Genomic DNA, 22,514 nt, shown 5'->3' with positions numbered 1-22,514 from the left:
CAATCAATGATACATCTAAGGCCATGTCTACATTATGAGATGAGGTCGAACCTTTTATGGTCAATTTTTGGTCACCTGATTTTGCAAAAGTTGAAGGTCTGTGTCCTCCCTGCAGGGAAGAATCCAATATAGTCCAAAGTAGTGCAGCCCCAGTAGGGAGCCTTTCATCAACAGTAATGCATCGTGGGGAACTTTGCATTCTGGGTTATGCTCCTAGTGCCTGCTTAGACTAAAACTATGCAGTGAATGGTTATGGGTTCACTTTGTCAGCATCCCATAATGCACTTGTGTAATCTCTACCCCCTTGTGCAGTTCTTCAGGAGTGCATGCATGTCGCTCTGCCAGGATGAAGACGAATCTCAGGCTGGCATGGAGTCGCTGTTCATACAAGTGCTGGTGCTGATGCAAGCGCAGCAGCCAGTCAGTCAATCCTGTGGAAACAGTGGAATGCTAGTTCTGTTGTCATCAGACAAGCACAGACTGGTGGGACGGGATTGTGATTCAGAGATGGGATAATCAGCAGTGGCTGCAGAACTTCCGAATGCACGAAGCCATTTTCTTTGAACTTTGTGAATAGCTTTCCCCTGCCCCAAAACACCAGAATAACTGAATGAGACCCACACTGACCATGGAGAAGTGCAGGGCAATAGCCCTTTGGAAGCTTGTGATGCTAGACAACTAGGCTGCGTCTAGACTGGCATGATTTTCCGCAAATGCTTTTAACGGAAAAGTTTTTCTGTTAAAAGCATTTGTGGAAAAGAGCGTCTAGATTGGCACGGATGCTTCTGTGCAAAAGCACTTTTTGCGGAAAAGCGTCCGTGCCAATCTAGACGCAGTTTTGTGCAAGAAAGCCCCGATCGCCATTTTCACCATCGGCACTTTTTTGCACAAAACGGTTCTCAGCTGGCTACACTGGCCCTCTTGCGCAAAAGCATTTGCGCAAGAGGGCTTTTTCCCGAACGGGAGAGTCATTATATTTGCGGAAGAACACTGACAAACTTACATTAGATCGTCAGTGTTCTTGCGCAAATTCAAAGTGGCCAGTGTAAACAGTGGGCAAGTTTTTCCGCAAAAGTAGATGCTTTTGTGGAAAAACTTGCCAGTCTGGACACAGCCCTACTGTTCAGTTGGGAATCAATTTGGAGCAGGGAAGTCTACAGTGGGGGCTGTTGTTATACAAGTAGCCAACGTGATAAATACCATTTTACTACAGAGGATTGTGACTCTGGGAAATGTGGATACCTTTGCTGTCATGGGGTTCCCTAACTGCGGTGGCGCAATAGCTGGAACACATAGTCCCATCTTGGGCCCGACCACCTTCTGACGGAGTACATAAACTGCAAGGGGTACTTCTTGATGGTGCTGCAGACGCTGGTGGATCACAAGGGCCATTTCACAGACATCAATGTGCGATGGTTGGGAAAAGTGCATGATGCGTGCGTGCATCTTTAGGAACTCCTGCCTCTTTAGAAAGCGAAAAATACACACTGGAATTTTTTTCCCAGACAGGAAAATCAGAATCAGAGAGGTGGAAATGCCTATTGTGATCCTTGGTGACCCAGCCTACCTCTTGCTCTGGTGGCTTATGAAGCCATGCCTGGGCAGCCTGAACCCCAGTGACAAGCAAGTGCAGAATGGTGGTTGAATGTGGTTTTGGATGTTTAAAGGGTAGGTTTAGGAGTCTCCTGACTAAGTTAGACCTCAGTGAATGCAACATTCCCTTTGTGGTGTCAGCCTGTTGTGTGCTCCATAATATTTGTGAAAGCAAAGAGGAAACTTATCTGGCGGGGACTGAGGCAGAGCACCTGGCCAGAGACTCTGAGCAGCTGAACATCAGAGGGGCTTTGAGGAAGTTTTATGAATGGCCAGTTTTCAGACTCATGCATGTTGCTCTCAACCAGTTGCCCCTGCACACCCTGGCTACGTCTAGACTGGCATGATTTTCCGGAAATGCTTTTAACGGAAAAGTTTTCCGTTAAAAGCATTTTCGGAAAAGAGCATCTAGATTGGCACGGATGCTTTTCTGCAAAAGCATTTTTTGCGGAAAAGCGTCTGTGGCCAATCTAGACATGCTTTTGCGCAAAAAAGCCCCAATCACCATTTTTGCGATCTGGGCTTTTTTGAGCAAAACAAGTCTCCGCTGTCTACACTATCCCTTTTGCGCAAAACTTTTGCGCAAAAGGGACTTTTGCCTGAATGGTAGCAGCGTAGTATTTCCGCAAGAAGCACTGATTTCTTACAGTAGAAAGTCAGTGCTTTTGCGGAAATTCAAGCGGCCAGTGTAGACAGCTGGCAAGTTTTTCCGGAAAAGTGGCTGATTTTCCAGAAAAACTGGCCAGTCTAGACACAGCCCCTGTGTTTGCCTTTAATCCCCCACCCCACCCCTACAGTATAAGCAATAAAGAGACTGTTGTTTAGAAAACATGTGTTTTTATTTAGGCAAGGCAGCCCCTGGGAACTGGAGCCCATGGGACTAAAACTTTTTGAAATCATTGAAGTATTTTAGCTGTTGCATCATGGCCACGTGTGCCACGGTGTGCTGCTCATGCTGAGATGTGCTTGCAACACTGCCCTCATGGGAAACTAAATTCAAATTTTCTCAGGGCTTTTCCTGTTCATCTGGAGAACAGTAGAGGCGCAAGTTCTGGCCAAAGCAGGACCCTGTGGAATGTCTCCAAGAGGCCAATAGCTTTGACTTTTGCCAATGCTGCATCTACACTATCATAAATTCAACCAGGCAAGGTTGGGAATAGCATAACTCCTTGTGAAATCAGGAGTAACCGACATTGACTTCAGTGGCCCACCATTGGCGAGACAGATTGGAAATGTTGACTCATTGTTTAGAAAATCAACCATATGTGGCTAAAAATTTGGTGTAAAGCCCTAGGCTACATCAATACTGTGCTCTCTTGTGCAATAAAATATGCAAATGATGCAAAGCAGTGAATATTGCCATGCCTCATTTGCATACTTAATGAGCTGCCATTTTTGCACACAAACCCCCTCTTGCGCAAAAGCCGTTCTTCCTGAAAAAAAGTGGAAGAACAGCTCTTGTGCAAGAGCAGGGTTTTTCACAAAAAGGAGCCATGTAGACAAAAGCCCTTTCTGGAAAAATGGCAGCTCATTAAGTATGCAAATGAGGCATGGCAATAATCACCGCTTTGTCTCATTTGCATATTTTATTGCACAAAAGTGTAAATCAGGCCTAAGATCTACTGCAGAAGAACTATGGAAATACTTTTAAAACAACAAGTCAAGAATGTCTCACCCAGAAATGGAGAGAACATTCCAAACAGAGGGGCTATGTCTACACTGGCCCCTTTTCCGAAAGGGGAATGCTAATTTTCAACTCCAGAATAGGGAACTCCAGAATAGGGAAATCTTATTCAAAGTAGGAATAAGAGATCCTCCAGAATAGGGCTTTATTCCGGAGGATCGGGCCAGTCTAGACGCTTTTTTCCGGCTTTTCCCCAAGCCGGAAAAAAGCAGCGGACATGTTTATTTAAATCCTGCGGGGGATATTTAAATCCCCCGCAGATTTCCCTATTCTGGAGTTGAAAATTAGCATGCCCCTTTCGGAAAAGGGGCCAGTGTAGACGTAGCCAGGGTGATTGACCAGGGAAATACTCTTCATACAATCTAGTTGTGAATCATGGAATTGTAAAAAAAACTGAGCCCTAATATACTAATACCAAAGTCTAAATTGAAAATGAAATAGACAAATATGTTTAAAAACTGATTCTACACTATTTAATTCCCACTACTTAAAAACAATATTTTACAACATATTTGAATGATAATTATTATGAGAATGTACTGCTTTGAAAAGTGACTGTAAATCATGGAGTCCCCCAGTATTGTTTTATTGTATTGTGCCTCCATAACTCCGTATCACTTTGCTTGGATCATGACATTTGTCAGCATTGAATACATAACCTTGGATCTGAAAATAGAACTTAGCCCTTATTGAGAATGATGCCCAGTCCAAAACTAATACAGCCAGTCCCTGAGTTGCGAACAGTCGACTTATGACTGTTTGCAGTTACGACAGAAGCTGTCGTAAATGGTGGAGCCCAAGTTACACGAGCCGCACTTACGAACAACGCAGTCGCGTGTAACTCTATGGGGTCTGACTTACGAACCGGTTACGGACCGAGCAATTGGTAGTAAGTCGGGAAGAGGCTGTATTCAGCAACTGAAGTCTAGTTACCAATTCTGTTGACGATGCATATGCTAGAATAAAATCCAGCACGCTCTGGCCACACACTAGGCTAACAGGCGAAAAATGACAAAAATAAGGTATTTTGCTTCTAAAACATCCAGGCTACATCTACATTGATGCAGCCGCTTTTGCGCAAAATCTTGCCGCCTGTCTTCACTAGCCGCGAGTATTTTATGCAAGAACACTCACATTCTACTGTATGAAATCAGTGCTTCTTGCGCAAATACTCTGACGCTCCCACTCGGGGTATGTCTACACTACCCCCCTAGTTCGAATGAGGGGGGGTAATGTAGTCATACAGAGTTGCAAATGAAGCCCGGGATTTGAATTTCCCGGGCTTCATTTGCATAAAGCCGGCCGGCGCCATTTTTAAATGCCGGCTAGTTTGGACCCCGTGCCGCGCGGCTACACGCGGCACGGACTAGCTAGTTCGGATTAGGCTTCCTAATCTGAACTAGCTAGTCCGTGCCGCGTGTAGTCGCGCAGCACGGGGTCCGAACTAGCCGGCATTTAAAAATGGCGCCGGCTGGCTTTATGCAAATGAAGCCCGGGAAATTCAAATCCCGGGCTTCATTTGCAACTCTGTATGACTACATTACCCCCCCTCGTTCGAACTAGGGGGGTAGTGTAGACATACCCAGGGATAAGTCCTTATGCGCGAGAGGCCAGTATAGACAGGTAACATCAATTTCTTGTGCAAGAAAGCTTGATGGCTAAAATGGCCATCGGAGCATTCTTGCACAAGAGAGCGTCTACACTGGCATGGATGTTTTTGCGCAAAAGCAAATCTTTTGCGCAAAGGCACATGCGAGTATAGACGGTCTCTTGCGCAAATACTCTAACATAAAAACTCTTGCGTTTAGAGTATTTGCGCTAAATCTTGCCAGTCTAGACATAGCCTCAAGGAACTTGATCTCTTGAGTGAATAGGTGCCAATTTTGCAGTATGAGTGTAGCTGCATTTTGGTCCAAATTCAGCAAATCATTTAAGCCTGATCTTAAGTATGTGCTTAAGTCTCATTCAATTAAGCATTTGCTTATGTGTTTTGCTGAAGTGAGCCTTATGACTATGTGACACTATTAAAGTAGATCAGTTGATAAGGAAACAGACCTCTCATTAAGTCTGTGAAACGCCTATCCTTCTCGCATGATCTTTGAAGTATTTGGGTTTGAAAGATGCTATAAAAATGTAACTCACTAAAGAGACATCTATGCTTCATACTATTGCAATATCTTTGTAACATCTCTGCAAATAAAAGCTTTCTACAATGTACAACTGGTTTGTTTAAAAAAAAGTGCCTGAGCACTGATTTTATGCATGGCCAAAACAAAAAAATCAAAATTTACCATTTTTATTGACTATAATAGAAATTCTTGACTCCTAATTCACAATTTTATATATACACATTACTATGAATAAATATAATATATTTTTTCTTAGTCATTTAATCAAATTTTAATACAAAATTATCATCTCTGAATATTTTGCACACAAAAAAAGTAGAAAAAAACATAAATGTTATCATATACTACACATTATTCTGGAAGCAAATCCTCTCCTAACTCTTCATCAGCAAACTCATCTTCATCCATTCTTTTTCTTGCTGCAGTTTTTGGTCTCTCTGTTTGTGGCCCAAGTGGATCTACATAGGAAGCATCTAGGATTAAAAAGAAAAGAGTTGAAACATAAGCTTTATTTTAAAGTAAGTTAGCTTATAACTCATATGATACTAAATCAAGAATTAGCTTAAATGACTATACTGCACTTACAGTGGGGCATACATTGGCTGGGCTTACTGAGGAAGGGCAGCTGTGCTTTATGGCTGGGGGAAAAGGGAGACTGAGGTCAAAGACAGAAAAAGGTGGACTGGTCAGCTTTGTGGTGCTGAATCATCCCCAAGAATGTGAGGTCTGAGTCACCCTAAGGAATGTGCAAGCCCTGGACATGAGGAAGCTCCTTTGTTCCATGCAGCAAGCAAGGCAGTACTCACCCCCTCTGCCCTAAAAGAGGTAGATATCAGGCTGGGTTAGGACCTACTATGAGCATTGTGCTTCTTTCAAAGGGGAGCTGGGAAAGAATTTTTCCTGCACCATCAGATTGGCTTCAAGTGATGTGAGGTTTTTTTCTCCCTTCCCCACAGAATTTTTCAGGGAGGACTCTTTCTGATAAGAAGAAAAGGGGTTTGGACATATGTTGCAACCTATCTGATAAGTGTGGGTGGTGGAAGCAGGGCAGGCACTCATAGAATCATAGTGCTGGAAGAGACCTAAGGAGGTCATCAAGTCCAGCCCCCCGCCCAAGGCAGGACCAATCCCACTCCATAGGGAAGGGATTCAGTGACAGATAAATGACCTAGTAAAAGACTTAAAAGGTGGTGCTGGATAAAGGAACAGAATAGGGAGAGTGGGGGTGGGGACTCCTATGATTGGTACAGCAAGGAGCCAATCCTCATTCCGCAATTCTCATAGCCCATCTAAATCCTCCTATGAGGGAGGTGTACAGTCAGGTCCAAACCATGGGTTGCCTGGAGGGATCTGGATGGAAAATGTAGGGAGGGCTGATTTGAATAAACACTGATTTGCCTGTACTGTACACTTTATCCGTTGAATAGTCCCAGACATTTATATACTAATGTTGCAGTCTGATTAAATTCATATTAAGTGTCCCAGGTATATCCAGACAATGACACTGATTTTGTGCCCTAACAAGTTTACTGCTTTGGGATTTACTAGCTGAAAGCATTACACCCTCGTGCAGTGTCACTGAAGTCAATGGGATTCTATATGGCTACGTCTAGACTGGTATGTTTTTCCGGAAATGGTTTTAACGGAAAAGTTTTCCGTTAAAAGCATTTTCGGAAAAGAGCGTCTAGATTGGCACGGACACTTTTCCGCAAAAGCACTTTTTGCGGAAAAGCGTCCGTGCCAATCTAGACCTGATTTTCCGCAAAAAAGCCCCGATCGCCATTTTCGCGATCGGGGCTTTTTTGCAGAAAACAAAGCTGAGCTGTCTACACTGGCACTTTTGCCTGAACAGGAGCAGCATAGTATTTCCACAAGAACACTGACCATCTTACATGAGATCGTCAGTGCTTTTTCGGAAATTCAAGTGGCCAGTGTAGACAGCTGGCAAGTTTTTCCGGAAAAGTGGCTGATTTTCCGGAAAAACTGGCCAGTCTAGACACAGCCTCTGGGTTTAAGAGTATATGCAGGTTTGGGGGCTACATTGAGAACAGGAGGAAACAACACAGAGGATGAGATGAGGAAAAGAACAATAGTGGTCATGCCTATGTTTGGGTGGGTATAGTTTCCTTTTCAAAATTATTTCTATTTCTTTATTACAGCTAGATAGTTAATATACAAGATTTAGAAAAATAGGTTTTAGGAAGCAGCCTGGCAGAGAAGGAATGATGGGTGAGTTTGGTAAGGGAATTCCAGGCATTAATGAATTTCAATGGGATTTAGGTGCCTGTCTTTCTTAGGCTCCCCTTAACAAAACAAAATGCTCCCTTTAATAAAATAAGGATGTATGATTGTGAAACTACAAAAACTGGCAGAGGATTGCAATGAGCAGATTCAATAGTTTAAATCGCTTTTTGAACTAGGTATGATCCTTTGACAACATATAAGCATAAGTTACTAATTTTATGGTAGACCTGGGAACAAAGGCTATAACTAATTTTCATTCATGTTTCATGATGAAAATGCTTCCACAATTTATGCAATTCAATATAGCTTTCAGCAATTATTTTTCTCATTCAATTTGTCTAGGCAATATGGGGAAACTCAGAAGGTATCACAGTCCACTTGCCTATTTCTTTATTGCCACTGCTTTCATAGGGCTCATTTGTTCCAGGCAAAGCCCTTAGCTTGGCACTTAGCCGTTCCCCTTTAGCACTACCACCGCTATCTGGAAAAAAGATCAGAAAAACAAAAGAAAACATTATGACATTTCATGAAAATAATATAGGCAATCATGAAATACTTTTTTTTATCTTAAGCCATTACTCTCCTGACAGTTGTCATATTATATTTTAAAACAGATTTCTAACATAGCCTCTGTGACCCATATATAGCCTTGTGCACCTTAGAGACTAACAAAAAATGTACATGGTATCATGAGCTTTCATGGACACAACCCACTTCTTCAGATGAAAGTGTGTTGTGCCCATGAAAGATCTCGATACCATCTACATGTTATATTCGTCTCTAAGGGTATGTCTACACTAACCCCCTAGTTTGAACTAGGATGGCTAATGTAGGCATTTGAACTTGCAAATGAAGCCTGGGATTTAAATATCCCGGGCTTCATTTGCATGTTCCCGGGTGGGAGCCATTTTTAAATCCCCTTAGTTCGAACTGACTGCCCGTGGCTACATGCGGCAGTCAGAAGTTAATCCGAATTAAGTCCTTAGTTTGGATTAACTGTTACACCCCACTGCAGGAGGAGTAACAGTTAATCCGAACTAAGGACTTAGTTCGGATTAACTTCTGACTGCCGCGTGTAGCCGCAGGCAGTCAGTTTGAACTAAGGGGATTTAAAAATGGCTCCCACCTGGGAACATGCAAATGAAGCCCGGGATATTTAAATCCCAGGCTTCATTTGCAAGTTCAAATGCCTACATTAGCCACCCAAGTTCAAACTAGGGGGTTAGTGTAGACATACCCTAAGGTACTGCAAGACTATTCCTTGTTTTTAAGTTTTCCCACTTACAAACTAACATAGCTGAGACTTTTGAAACATGTATGTGTGCCAAAATAAATACAGCTCATGCTGTGGGAAAGAAACTTTTTATGCTGAATCTTTTTAGTTTTAAATTCTAACATCTTAAAACATCTATTAAAATTAAGGAGAAGTAATTTTTAAGGGTGTAAATAGATTTAAAACATGGTTCCCACAAACAATGCCTCTTTTACTATGCATGCAAACATTTCAGACATGTATATCCATACACTGGGGATGATCCACCTGTCAGACTATCAGTCTTAAATTCAGAACACTTACTTTGCCTTTCATTAGAAAAGTCTGTGTGGCATGTGCTATTAGCATGGCAGTCAGGCACAGTTTATACATCCAGTACATCTTGGCTCTGCATCTTGCTGTAAACATTCTATTCACAGCTCAGTTTGCAATGGGGCCCCATGGAATGTGACTGTTCTGATGTCTGCCTAGTACCTAGACACTGTCAGATTAACATTCTTTTACCACAGCAGTATTCCAGACCCTCTAACAGACTATTGACTATTCATAGGGCAGCCTTGATGCTTTTTTGTAGTTTATAGGAAACTTTCAATTTCATCCGTTGGAACAATTTGTGATTCAATGTTTGGCTTCCAGGGGAAAATGCCCCTTGTTTTGGATTGGTGTATTTAAAAAGTAACTTATACCACACATCTAAATATAAATGCACATCTTTGCAACATGCAATAATTAGAAATGTTCCCAGCTGAAAGGGAACAGGCAACGGGTATGAAGTCAAGAATTAGCTACAAATGGTAATTCCCATATTACAAATGTTTTGTTCATAAATTGTTATAATTTTTACAAATGTATTCTTCCCCAAGAATGACAAATATTTATTTACTCTGATATTACTGGCTGAGTGCAGCATGCTCAGCCCTTTACAAGGCCTACAGGAAGACACTGCCTCTGTTCCAAGGAACATATAATCTAAGTCAGACACGAAAGCTCATGATACCATCTCCATGTTTTGTTAGTCTCTAAGGTGCTGCTAGACTATTTGTTGTTTTAAGTTTTTCCAGTTACAGACTAAACACGGCTACCCCTCTGAAGAGAGAAAATGCAGTTTGGGGTATAGGGTGAGAAGAAGGATTTATTATTTATCTATCTTTTATGGATTGCTATAAAAAAGCTTCATGGATTAAATGCGTTTTAAGGAGGGATTTGAATAAATAGAAATCATTTGGGAAACAAGGGGTCTAATCCCAAGCTCAGTGAAGACAATGGAAGTTTCCTAGGCTACATCTACACAGTGGAGCTATCTGGTATCCTGAAATAACTATTCTGAGTCTTAAGTGCAAGCCCATTGTATTGAAATATAACAGGCTCGCTCTTCCAACGTACCTGTAAACCTCATTGCAGAAACAATAAAAGGGACATTTCAGAATAGTGCCTTATTTTGAAATCTGGTGCTGCGTAGACAGCACCAAATTGGAAATAATCTGTTTCAAAATAATATCGAAATAAACTACACAATGTGCATAGCACAAATTGCGTAGCTTATTTTGGAGGTAAGGGTGCTGTGTAGACGCAACCTTACTGACTACAGTGTGCTTTGGATAAGACCTAGGGGCCATTTAGCAACTGGCAAGCTGGAAGAAGGTGTGAAGGTGAGAAGTGGAGAAGAAGTAAAAAGGGTCTGTGAAGAGAAATGAGAGTAGGTAAGATTTGTGCACCTAGGTGCTGCAATAATAAAAATAATAAATAATAATAAGGCCATAGGACTCTGAAGATAGTAAGTTTTCACTTGATGAAAGTGAGAGGAAAGGAAGGGATGTGAAGAGGGACAGTGAAGAGATGTGAAGAGGTGAATGGCATGTCTGGAACTGCCAGAGAAGAAGACTCAAGGCATCAATTGTATAGATTTAATAGGTTAGTTTCAGAGAGAAGGATGTTGCTGAAACCAAGCTAAAAAAATCCAGGTAGCTTTTGAAAGGGTTCTGATCATTAAAAGGGCCAGAGAAGCATAATTTAGAGGTATTGCAAGGAAAAAGCATCAGGGAAAAGCAGGAGAAGAGCTGAAAATAAATAGGAAGACATAAATGCATGCAAACACACCATAAATAAACTGAAGATCTCAAGAAGAGCTCTGTGTTGCTCAAAAACTTGTCTCTTTCACCAGTAGAAGTTGATTCAGTGAAAGATATTACCTAATACACTTGCATCTCTCATAAATAAACTTTGTACTTCAGCATCTTAAATTGAGCTGTTTTAACTATCAGGCCTCTTGGACAGAATACTTTGGTCCTTATGTAGCTTTTGCTTACCTGTTACTCAGGCAAAATTCCCATGACATTAACTTAATGGGACTCATGACTGAACAAAACATTGGGGAAACCGCAGCTACACCAACAGAAGAAACCATTTTTTTGGACAAAAACTAGCAGACTGGAAAACTGAAGGTTCACTGAAGTGAAATACAACATGCTCTTTGTAATTTGCTTTGTCTGCATATTTATTCCTTACACATAAAGTTGCACCCACTGTATAAAATGAAAAGCTTTAAATTCTCAAAGCAAAATACAGGACTATAAAGAGAGTTCCCATATACCCCCTTCTTTTGTATTGGCTTTTAAGCACTAATAAACTTCTACCAAGTTATTTGCTTTTTCAACAGCTAGCCTATTACCAAGTTACAACCAAACCAATCTGAATTTGTTAAAGACATGCTCTGGTGATGCTGAGCTAGCTCGAGAGAAGCAGAGATCTATATCTGATATAATTCCGAAATCAACTGTTCTGTCCTTTATAGTTTACTTCCATAACTAAGGCTTTGTCTAAACTACACAGTTATTAGTGAGACAGCTGCATTGCTACAACTGTGTGCTAGAAGTCACCCACTGTCACTGCTAGTTTGCTGGCTCTTTTGCCAGCAAAAAACTTCCACCCCTAGGCTGTGTCTAAACTACATTCCTTTTTCAGTAGAGGGATGTAAATTAGGCACGTCGATATTGCAAATGAAGCTGGGATTTGCATAATGGCGGCCGCCGCTTTCTTCCGAAATGGGGCTTTTTTGAAAAACAAACAAACAACCCCCCCCCACCCCGGCAGTTTAGACAAGGATCTTTCGAAAATAAAACCCTTAAAAAAAATGAACACATATGAAAAGGACAAATCATATGTGATTTGTCCTTTTCATATGTGTTCATTTTTTTAAAAATCTATCCTTTGGTATATATGGCTGTGACTATTTTCTTCCACTATTTGATCTGAGGAAGTGGGTCTGGCCCACAAAAGCTCATAATCTAATAAACCATCTTGTTAGTCTTTAAAGTGCTACATAGTCCTGTATTTTGTTTCACTTATCATTAGGGTAATCTCTGCTTGCAGTGGGTGTTAAACCTTAGCAAAGGATTCATGACTTGGCTGTCAGTGGATAGTAATTAATACTCTTGCTTACTGAGAGCTTTATAATACGATTGGTAAGTCTTTGAATATCTGTCTCAAAATTTTACATTTTGTAGTTTTCTTTGCATATAAATCTTATATATAAATGTTTTACTTTCTCTCTAAATGTATAATTTGGCCACCTTCATGAAACTTAATTTTGTAATGTAGACTAGGATCTTGGGACCCCACACTGGGCAGAATTTCAAAGCAGAAGGTGGCTTTTAAAGCATTTTAGCACAAATGTGCATTTGTTATAGAAGTGAGATTTCTAGTCTGTAGTCAACAGAGAATCTGGTTTGCTTTAATGTGCATTCCTCACTTGTAAGTTATGGAAATGACACTAAATTTCACCAAAAATGGCCACTCACTTCTGCCCATCTAGCCAAGGAAAAAAAGGAAAAGTCTGGAAAATTTAACAAAAACGTGTTACTAAAATGCATAACACTTGATTAAAGAATAATTTACACAGATCTTATAAACAGTTCTGAAAAAGGACTGCACCTAGTTTCTGGGAGAAGACAGCTGCCAAAATGGAAGGAAAGATAGAGATCATTCAAAGTAAGAGTAAAAAATCAAAAGCAGGACAAGTTCACAACCCATTATAACCACTGGTTGACAGAAGGCATTTATAAAGAAAAAATATATAAATTTAACATTAAGACAAAGGATGGCAATGGAAATTCTATGGAAGCAAGAGGTTTTACATGAGGTAGTACAGATTCTGAGTTAGAACAATTGTGCGATTGTTGGAAAAATTAAACAAGCACTTGCAGTAAAGATCCACTGCAAACAATTCTCAGACTGCAAACAAGTTCTGCCTATATTATTCTAGGAGCAGTACAAATAGTAAGAAGAGCAATTTTCTCATTTACTTAAAAAAACCCAAAAAACCCTGAAGTTACTGCCCATAACAATAACAGAGTTTGTTGTATCCAAAATTTTGGTCACAAAATGTTAGTCAATTATATACTTTATTTAACAATAGCATGTATAGAGACAAATCAAATGAGCTCTTCTTGTCAGTAACTAATTTCCAGTGAAAATAAAGTGACTTTAATTTCCAAAGGAGCAATTTGTCATCCTCTTTAAAAAACAAAACAAAAAACCATTAGTACAGCATCATGGTAATTAGTCTAGCAGGGCTGTTTACACTGTACTGATTTGTGGTCTATCCAAAATGCTAGTAGCAGGGGAGGGGAGGAGGAACAGGTGCGGAAGACGACTGTTGCCCTGAAGCTCAGCAATTCAAAAGGGCCCAGGGTTCCTGGCTGTTGCTACTGCAGCAGACGGGGCAGCCAGAACTCCAGGCCCTCTAAATCGCTGCTGGAGCACTGGGTAGTTTGGAGAGCTTACGGGACGGAGGCGACAGGGGGGCGCAATGCACTCTGGGTGAGGTTGAGGGCTGTCTGCCTCAGCCCCTCTCTTTCTACCCAAGGCCTCACCCCTTCCGGGAGTGTGGAACTGCCCCACCAACCTTGCCCAGGGGCCAGGCTAGTCTGTCAGCCTCACAGTAGGGATGTAAAATTTCGATTATCTGGTTAATCGAATAGTCGATGCGCCAGGCTTCCTGGAATCAGCCGCTGATCAGTTTCAGCAGTGGCTGACTTGGGAACACCTGGGGGAGAGCAGCTGGGGTGCTGCCGGGTTGGTCCTCGCAGCGCCGAGATGCGGTGCTGCGGGGACCTACCCGGCAGCGCCCCAGCTGCTCTGTCCCAGGCGTCCAGATTCAGCCGCTGTTGAAACTGATCAGCGGCTGATTCCAGGAAGCCCTGGGCACAGCAGCTCTGCCTCGGGCTTCCTGGAATCAGCCACTGATCAGTTTCAGCAGTGGCTGACTTGGGAACACCTGGGGAAGAGCAGCTGGGGTGCTGCCGGGTTGGTCCTCGCAGCGCCGAGGTGCGGTGCTGCGGGGACCTACCCGGCAGCGCCCCAGCTGCTCTGTCCCAGGCGTCCAGATTCAGCCGCTGTTGAAACTGATCAGCGGCTGATTCCAGGAAGCCCTGGGCACAGCAGCTCTGCCTCGGGCTTCCTGTAGTCAGCCGCTGGTCAGTTTCAACAGCGGCTGAATCTGGACGCCAGTTCCGACTTACATACAAATTCAACTTAAGAACAAACCTACAGTCCCTATCTTGTACATAACCCGGGGATTGCCTGTATTCTAAAATAATGCTGCTGTGTAGACATAGTCTAAGGTGCTATAGGACTCCTACTTGTTTTTGCTGAAAAAAACTAACATGGCTATGCCTCCTAAAGTTGTAATCACACTCACTCAGTAATATTGTAACACTTTGTTAAACAGAGAGATCTGCTGACTATATTCCTTTCTGTATAAGAGCTTTCATGATTATAGCTTTGTTTTTTTATACTTATGTGTCATGGACTTGTAAGCCAGTTAAAACTAAGCACACAAAGCATTACAAATAAATCAATCACATATGCTTTTATCTGACATTTGCAATACACAAATCCAGTGGGTATAGGATACAGTGGCAATATTCTAATTTTCCTGTATGCAGTACTGTTGTAGCTGTGTTGGTCTTAGGACATTAGTGAGACATGGAGGGTGAAATAATATCTTTTACTGGACCAACTTCTTTTGGTGAGAGACAAGCTTTTGAGCTTACTCAGAAGAGTTCTGTATAAGGCTGAAAGCTTGTTCCTCTAGCCATCAGTAGTTGATTTAATAAAATATATTACCTACACAACTTGTGTCTCTGCTTTTCCTACCTACTTAAGTCATCATATATGTAATGTAAAATTTAGTGTATGTATATATTATGCATACATGTGTACATTTATTAATGTTCATACATGTACTTTCAACTACATTTTAAAAGCTACTGTTGATTGTATATACAGATGATAATGCACATTGCTCGATGGTCAAAATAAACTAAAAAGAATGAACATATAAAACAAAACCAGCTGTAAAAACCAGTAACCTTTTTTTTGGAAGAATGACTAGTACAGCAAAATCTTATATATGTAGTTTTACTTTGGAATAGTTGAAGGTTTTGGCATTGCTCTATCTAGATGAAAAGATTCTAAATTTCTCTACAAATGTTTGTATACTTTTTAATCAGCAGATTAGTTAAATTTACATTGCATCAGTCAAGCTGTACAGGTTTACAGATGGTATTTCTAAGCAAATTTTAATGGTCATAAGTCTAATTACAACTTAAGCAGTTCTTCCAATATCACAGAATGCATTAAGTCTATTTTTTAAAAATTCTTTTTCACACAGAACATGCATGAAATACTTTTGTTTCCCAGGATATTAGTAGATATCCGTAACTAATATCACTTAGTTACATATTAAACTGATAAGTTAGATCTAAGTCATATTAAAAATTTCAAATGTCTTAAATAAAGTGCCTAGTGCACTAAAGTTCTTAACGGAGAATCAGGATGCTTCACCAACCCAAAATGTGTTTAAATGCATCTCTGTATCCTTCACACTTTGGGTGATTCTGGGGGTCCATGAAGAAAAAGGGAGTTTGGCTTGGCCAAAACCCAATACAAAGTCTTTTATCTAAAAATCTGCAAACCATTTCTAGCATGAAAGTTAAGCTAACCCATAGGACATAACTGTACACGAAAAATGTGTTCAATTTATTCTAATATGAGGATTTGGAGCTAATGGAGCGTGAAGGATGGAATAGACCACTCCCCCCCAAACCGACTGATAACACAACTAATTGTGAAGATCTTGCCTTAAGATAGGGGTGGGCCATGCCAAGAATTTGGTAAGTGGTCAAGAGCCACACTTTTCTATGATATTAATGGAGGGGGACCTGGGTCTGCGATGGAAGTTGGGTGCATTTTTTGAGGAGTAACATTAGTTCGAACCAAGAGGTTTGGTTCGAACTAACACGTCCTGGAGCGCACTTTCACTTTAAAAACAGCTGTTGATTGGGGTAAAGCGCCGGTGAGATCATGCTAATGAAGAATGGGATATTTAAATCCCCGCTTCATTGATTATTTCGAATGTCTACATTTGCATCCCTACTTTGAACTAGGGTGCAAGTGTAGACATAGCCTAAGGTCCTACAGGACCACTCAGTGTTTTTAAAGTTTTTCTACTGCCACATGACTTTCAAAGATGCTGGGACCAATGTGTGTGTATCTGTGCAGTGTGAACTTGGGGGCAGGGGTGTCACTGCACTGCACACACCCACAAACTTGGCCCGGGCAGCTCCCATTGGCCACTTTTAGGTCAATAGGCACTGCAAGGATTGTGCTTGGGGCAGGCACAGCGCATGGAGACCCCCTCCTGCCCCAAGGGGCACACACCATACAGACTGGTCCCAGCAGCTGGCAGCTTTGAGTGGAGTGTAGGGACATGGCAGTGAAGGAGCCTGCCTGAGGGTCTGGCTGGGCTGCAGGACATTGGTGGCCCAGAGTATCATAGTGGGCCAGATTTGAATATTTGGTGGGCTGGATCCAGCTTGCGGCTCCTATTTTGCCTGACCTAGCCTTAAGATCATGAGAAGGTTTTTTGCAAATCTCTTGCCTTAGAGTGCAGACCTACACTGCAAGGCCTATTGCCCTTCACTGCTCTAAAATTCGCATGCCCTTTTCTTACGCATGGAACTACTTGTAGGCTCTACTGAAGAGTGTAAAAATATGAAGAGTCAACTCCCATCACAAAAAAAAAAAAAAAAGATTTCAAAATGCAAGTCTGATGATTGCTAAGAAAAGATACAGATTTTCTACCAAAGTGGTCAAATTTTGGATTTTCATTTTAGCTATATTTGAAATTGCCAAATCCAGATTGTGTCTACATCTTTTAGCGATACTTCTGATTCCTCCTGTAAGGATATGGCTACACTGTGGGATTGGTTTTTTTCAAAGAAGGTATGCAAATTGCACTTGCATTTGCATATCTTCTTCTGATTCTTTTTCCAGAAGAGGATTTTCTGATATTTGGCCAGTCAACACAGGGCCAAATGTCAGAAAAAAACCCCTCTTTCGGCAGCCCCCTTATTCCTCATAAAACGAGGTGTATAGCGGACTTCCAAAAGAGGTTTTTTTTCCTGACATTTGGCCCTGTGTAGACAGGCCAAATATTGGAAAATCCTCTTCCGGAAAAAGAATCGGAAGAAGATATGCAAATACAAGCACAATTTGCATACCTTCTTCGAAACTGCTCCCCCACAGTGTAGTCCAGGGGTGGGAAAAAGGGCCTCTGCAGGCTGGATCTGGCCTGCTAAGTGGGTGGCTCCAGCCCGTGGAGGCTCTGCTGTTCCCCTGCACCCAGGCCAATTAGGACCTGGGGGCGGGGAAGGACATGAAGCCTTCTCTGTTCTGCCCCCGCCCTGCGAGCCGCATGCAGCGCTTTGAGCTGTACACAGGGTGGGGGCAGAGCAGAGAAAGTTTTGTGCTCTCTCCTGCCCCCAGGCCTTAATTGGCCTGACGGTGGGGGAGCACGCAGAGCCTCCTCTTGCCACACCTAGGGTTCCTAGGTGTCCGGTATTCTACCGGACAGTCCGGTTTTTGGGGCCTCTGTCCGGTAAAAAAAATTCAGAAAATACCGGACATGTGCAATGTCCAGTATTTTCTTGATTTTCATCTGGGCACCCGATGGAAGCCTGAGGCGGGCGGGGGGAGTGGCTGGGAGGCGGGGCGCAATAAGCACTGGGAGCCTCTGGTTGCATCTGACGTAGGAGTGATGCCTTGGGGAGGAGGAGAAGCCCTGTCCGTACTCCTGAGCGCTGTTCAAGCGCATTGTGGAGCAGTAGCCAGACTCGCTCGTGCTTCGCTGGGACCGTGTGCGGGGCAGGCAGCACCCTGGGATCTGCATGTGCCCAGGTCAGTCCCGCTCCCCGCTGGCCGATTCTCCACCCCCACCCCCACCCCCGACCCTCTCCTGGCCAGCCCTGCTTCCTACTGGCCAATTTTACTCCTCCCGATCTCCCCTGGCCAGCTTCGCTGCCCCTGACCCCTCCCTGATCAGCCCTTCTTCCTGTCCACCTCCCTCCATCTCCCCAGCCAACCCCGCTCCCTTCCTGGCCAGTCCCCCCCACATCAAGTGTGTCCAATATTTTTTCTGAAGCTACCAGGTAACCCTAGCCCTGCCAGGAGCATGTGGCGATTTGAAGCACCATGCGCTACTTGTAGATCGGCGGGAGGGGGAGAGCAGAGGAGACTTTGTGCGCTCCCCCACCCCGAGAAAATCAGGGCCTGAGGGTGGGGGAGCTGTTGGAAACTTCCTTTGCTCTGCCCTGTCCCTGGGAGGAACCTGCAGCACTTCAAAGTTCCATGAGCTCCTAGCAGGGCGGGAGGAGGCTTCCTGCACTCCCCCGCCCGCAGGCCCTGATTGGCCTGGAGTGGGGAAGTGTGGCAAGCCTCTTCCAGGGAATGGGTGCCTAGTGGGAAGGGGGAGCAAAGGGGGCAAAGGGTAGCCCCACCCCTTCCCATTTAGGCCCTGCCCCTTACGGTGTGGCCCGGGGCTACTTAAAAAATTACTGAAGTGGCCTCCAGGCAAAAATTATTACCCACCCCGGTGTAGCTGTACCCTAAAATAAATACTACCAAGCTTCTTTCTCAGCTCCTTGTTGTAGCAAAATGCTCCTTAGCTGTGCATTGGAAAAAGAAAGAACCCAGAAACTGTTTAAAAGGTTTGGAGGAACATATTTCTTCTGTAAAAGCTTGCCAATAATACAAAAATAAATTACAGTGATTTCAACTCAACTTGCTTCCCATTTTTGAAATTTGAACAAAATAACTCTTCAAAAGCAACTGAGACTAGATAATTTTTAACCGCTTTTCTTTGTTACAGATAGAAGTTACAGTCCTCCACTGAACACTTTTGCAGATCTTTGTTTTTCTGGCATCCCCTTTTTGTACTCTACCTATAATATGTATGCAGACAAGAGTTGAATTCTTAGGATTATGCTGTTATGTTTCACCAGCATTTTCTGTATAGTTTAATTTCTGAAATATAGTAAATTAGTTTTTAGTTTTATGTTAGCCAAGTCCACTTAATTCTCCCAGTAGTCTCCTTCTGCATGTGTTTCCAGTGTCACTGTGCAAAACAAGGGAAGCTTGTGCTGTTACTGATTCTACTCTAAGCAAGCATGCAATTCTGTTATGAAGGTCATGGATTCTGGGAGCTGGAGCAGCTATCAGAACTATGGTGGTGGCCAGCCCCAGGGCAGCAGCTCCTGGAATGATAGTCTGCCTAGGGGGCCTAGGGGGCCTGGCAGAACAATGGTTGTGATTGGCTCAGCTGAAGCAGCAGTAGTGAGCCCCTGCCGCAGAAGCAGCAGTAGGGCTGGAGCAGCAGCAAGTCCTGGCAGTGCTCTGTTTGTTCCCTTACAAGGAATTTTTAGTAAAAATCAGGGTGAGTTGTGGGGCTTCTGTGAATTTTTGTTTATTGGCTGCCACCTGTCCCTGACTTCTAATAAAAATTCCTAGAAGAGAATCTTAACCTCAACTGTAAGTAAGTAGATACGCATAAAACATCTGAAAAAGTATATGTTTGGCTGCTAGAGAGTAAAGTTAAAAAACCAATCCTCCTTTACTTGCAGAGAAGAACTGAATTCAGGATCCAACATTTCTCCAGGATCTGCTAATGACCATCAAGTCTCCAGAATAGTGCAGGAAAATTATTCCCACTGGTCTTTGCAAGGAAACTGAGGAAATGAATCGCCAAATTTGTGTATTTACATTTTTAGCAATAAACATATGAAATGTTTATCCAAAAAATCTTGAATAAAGTAACCTACATGTATGTTAATTATGTGCCTCAGGCAGAATGTGTATATAGAATTTTTAAACTGCAACAATCCTGTTTACCTATGCCAGGCTCAGAAAAAATGAATATTTAGGATTTCTGGTCCCACTGGATCTTACTGCAAGTTTGTAAATTGGAGCTATACTATAATACTTATGTCTCTTTCCTCTTGTGTGCCAACTTCTTCACTGGTTATGTTTCCAGGGCTAGCATATATGGTGACCGACTGCTTCTGAGAAGTTTCAGTAGTACATCTTGTCTCAACTTTTAATTGGGAGTCCCAGTAAAAATACTTCCAGGCTCAGTACAGAGCCTCCTTTATAATTCTGCTTATATGTTGAGCTAGTTGAAAAACTATTTGATCTTTGGGCAGTTACACCAAACTTGCATATATGAGCATCCTTAGTCCCTTTTCCTACAAAGGTGTGTTCCCAAAGTATAAACTCTCTTTAGTCTTTCAGGAGTTAAATACAATAACTGTAGAACTTTTCACAAAAATCAGAATCAATATGGAAGAGTACGCGGTTGTAGCTCAACTCAGACCTCATTACTCTTATGAGATTTGATCTCTTATATTAGTGTTCCAACTGTCCAGATATGGTCTAGCTGATGTATGAATCTGTGGAGTTGAAAAAACTCAGTGCCTTGGAATTACTAGAGTTTGTAGCAGAAGTTTCTAATGGGTTCAACAGTCTTTCCATTTCCACGTATATTTTGCTGTCCTTAAGAGAAGTTTTGACAAAACGCTAAGAGTCTTTAATACTGTTTTAACTTTTTCTCACCTAGAACCTTAATTATTTATCCTATTAGCTGTCCTCAAGCATTTACGTCCTTATTTATTAAACTACCAAACATCCTTTTCTCTCTTAGGTGATGTTCCATTTTTTCACTAAGGGTAGATATGACAGAACATATTTGTGAAAGATGAAGGGACCCCTCTGCTACACTTACATGGAAATCAGGAGGACCGCTGTTTTGCTCTGAGCCCACCTTTGTCCTCCATTTTTACCTAAACAAACATGAGGTCCACTATTCATCCTTCATGGCTAGTTTGCAGCCAGCCCATAAGTGCACAAGACTTTGTCTGGGCCCAGTCCACTATGGCGAATTTCTTCCTTTAGGGTCCTGCCAAATTCATGGTCCATTTTGGTAAATTTCAAGATCATAGGATTTAAAAAAAATCTTAAATTTCAGTTTCAAATATTTAAACAGGAGACTTAATAGATATAAAATGTGTAAGTGTTATATCACTGAGCCTTGTACAGTTGAATCAGTGTGAATTAAGACACCTGGCTCTGAAGGTAAAAGGATAAGAAAAATAGTCCAATTTTTATAATTGCCCCACAACTTCCTGAACCATTCCACATAATGTTTTTTTGTAACAGGAAGTCTAAGCAAAATGTATGATAGGTGGTATGAAGGCTTTCTAAGCACAGATTTGGTACCTGCATAAGTCATAATTGGCAAACCATGAGCGATTAATGTGATGTGACCATCCACGGGAAAGAATTAATGGACATAAATCAGATATCCGAAAAGGCAACATATAGGGTCATCTGAAGAAGTGGGCTGTACCCATGAAAGCTGATGATACCATCTACATGTTTTGTTAGTCTTTAAAGTGCTACCAGACTATTTATTGTTTTTTTAAGTTTATCCTGTACAGACTAACTTGGCAACCCCCTGAAGACACAAAAAGCTGTTGGAGAACATTTTAATATTCCTGGACATTCATTAATGGATCTCTAAGTCACTGTTTTGTTTCAGACCAATTCCAGGATTGGAGCTTAACTTCATTCACAAAGTTTAATTCTTATACTAATGGTTTGAATAGTGATATCGGATGGCTTGCACATTATCAACCAACCAATCAATGAAGATGCTGATGGTTCTTGATGTCTGTGTAGAATCTGGTGTTGGTCATCTTCCTTTCCAAGTGCTAACTAATGGTTCTTATCAGCTTCTTTTAACTATTTAGTCTTTGAGATGCTACTAGACTAATTGTTTTTTAAAGTTTTTCCTGTTACAGACTCACTCGGCTATCCCTCTGGAGCTTATCTACTCACTGTCTTTTTTTCTTCCTCCCCTTCAATTTTTTCTCCTTTTGCCCCCCTCCCCTCCTTCCCTTATTTATTCTTGGATCTGGACTTCCAACACTCCGGTCATCTGAAGAAGTGGATTGTGCCCACGAAAGCTCACGATACCATCTCCATGTTTTGTTAGTCTTTAAATTACTACTAGACTACTTGTTGTTTTTTTAAGTTTTTCCTGTTACAGACTAACTCAGCTACCCCTCTGAATCTTTTCTTGAGAACTCTAACATTTAAGCAAAGTTGTTATTCAAAGTACTTACCCCCGCCACCACTCCCTTCTCTGCGGCTACGTGCACTGCCATCTCTGCCAGATTTAACACGCTAGAGCAAA

The 22,514-nt window shown here is 42.1% G+C and overlaps 1 protein-coding gene across 2 annotated transcripts in view; it reads right to left on the bottom strand.

Annotated features, from left to right (window-relative positions):
• Window positions 1-5,557: 5,557 nt before the first annotated feature.
• IFT88 (intraflagellar transport 88) overlaps window positions 5,558-22,514 on the bottom strand; it is a 105,216-nt gene continuing 88,259 nt past the window's right edge. The window contains exons 24-26 of one of the 2 annotated variants that reach the window (XM_089775585.1): window positions 22,444-22,504; window positions 8,033-8,131; window positions 5,558-5,879 (exon numbers count right to left, since the gene is read on the bottom strand). In XM_089775585.1, coding sequence (XP_089631711.1) covers window positions 5,758-5,879; window positions 8,033-8,131; window positions 22,444-22,504 — 282 coding nt within the window. In that variant the 3' untranslated portion in view covers window positions 5,558-5,757. The remainder of the gene's footprint in view (window positions 5,880-8,032; window positions 8,132-22,443; window positions 22,505-22,514) is intronic. The other variant, XR_016348548.1, reaches the window with a different exon arrangement.

Source organism: Pelodiscus sinensis, chromosome 1 (genome assembly GCF_052426305.1).
Source record: "Pelodiscus sinensis isolate ZL-2025 chromosome 1, ASM5242630v1, whole genome shotgun sequence".
Classification (NCBI taxonomy): Eukaryota; Metazoa; Chordata; order Testudines; family Trionychidae; genus Pelodiscus; species Pelodiscus sinensis.
This window is presented reverse-complemented; position numbering and strand designations above follow the sequence as displayed.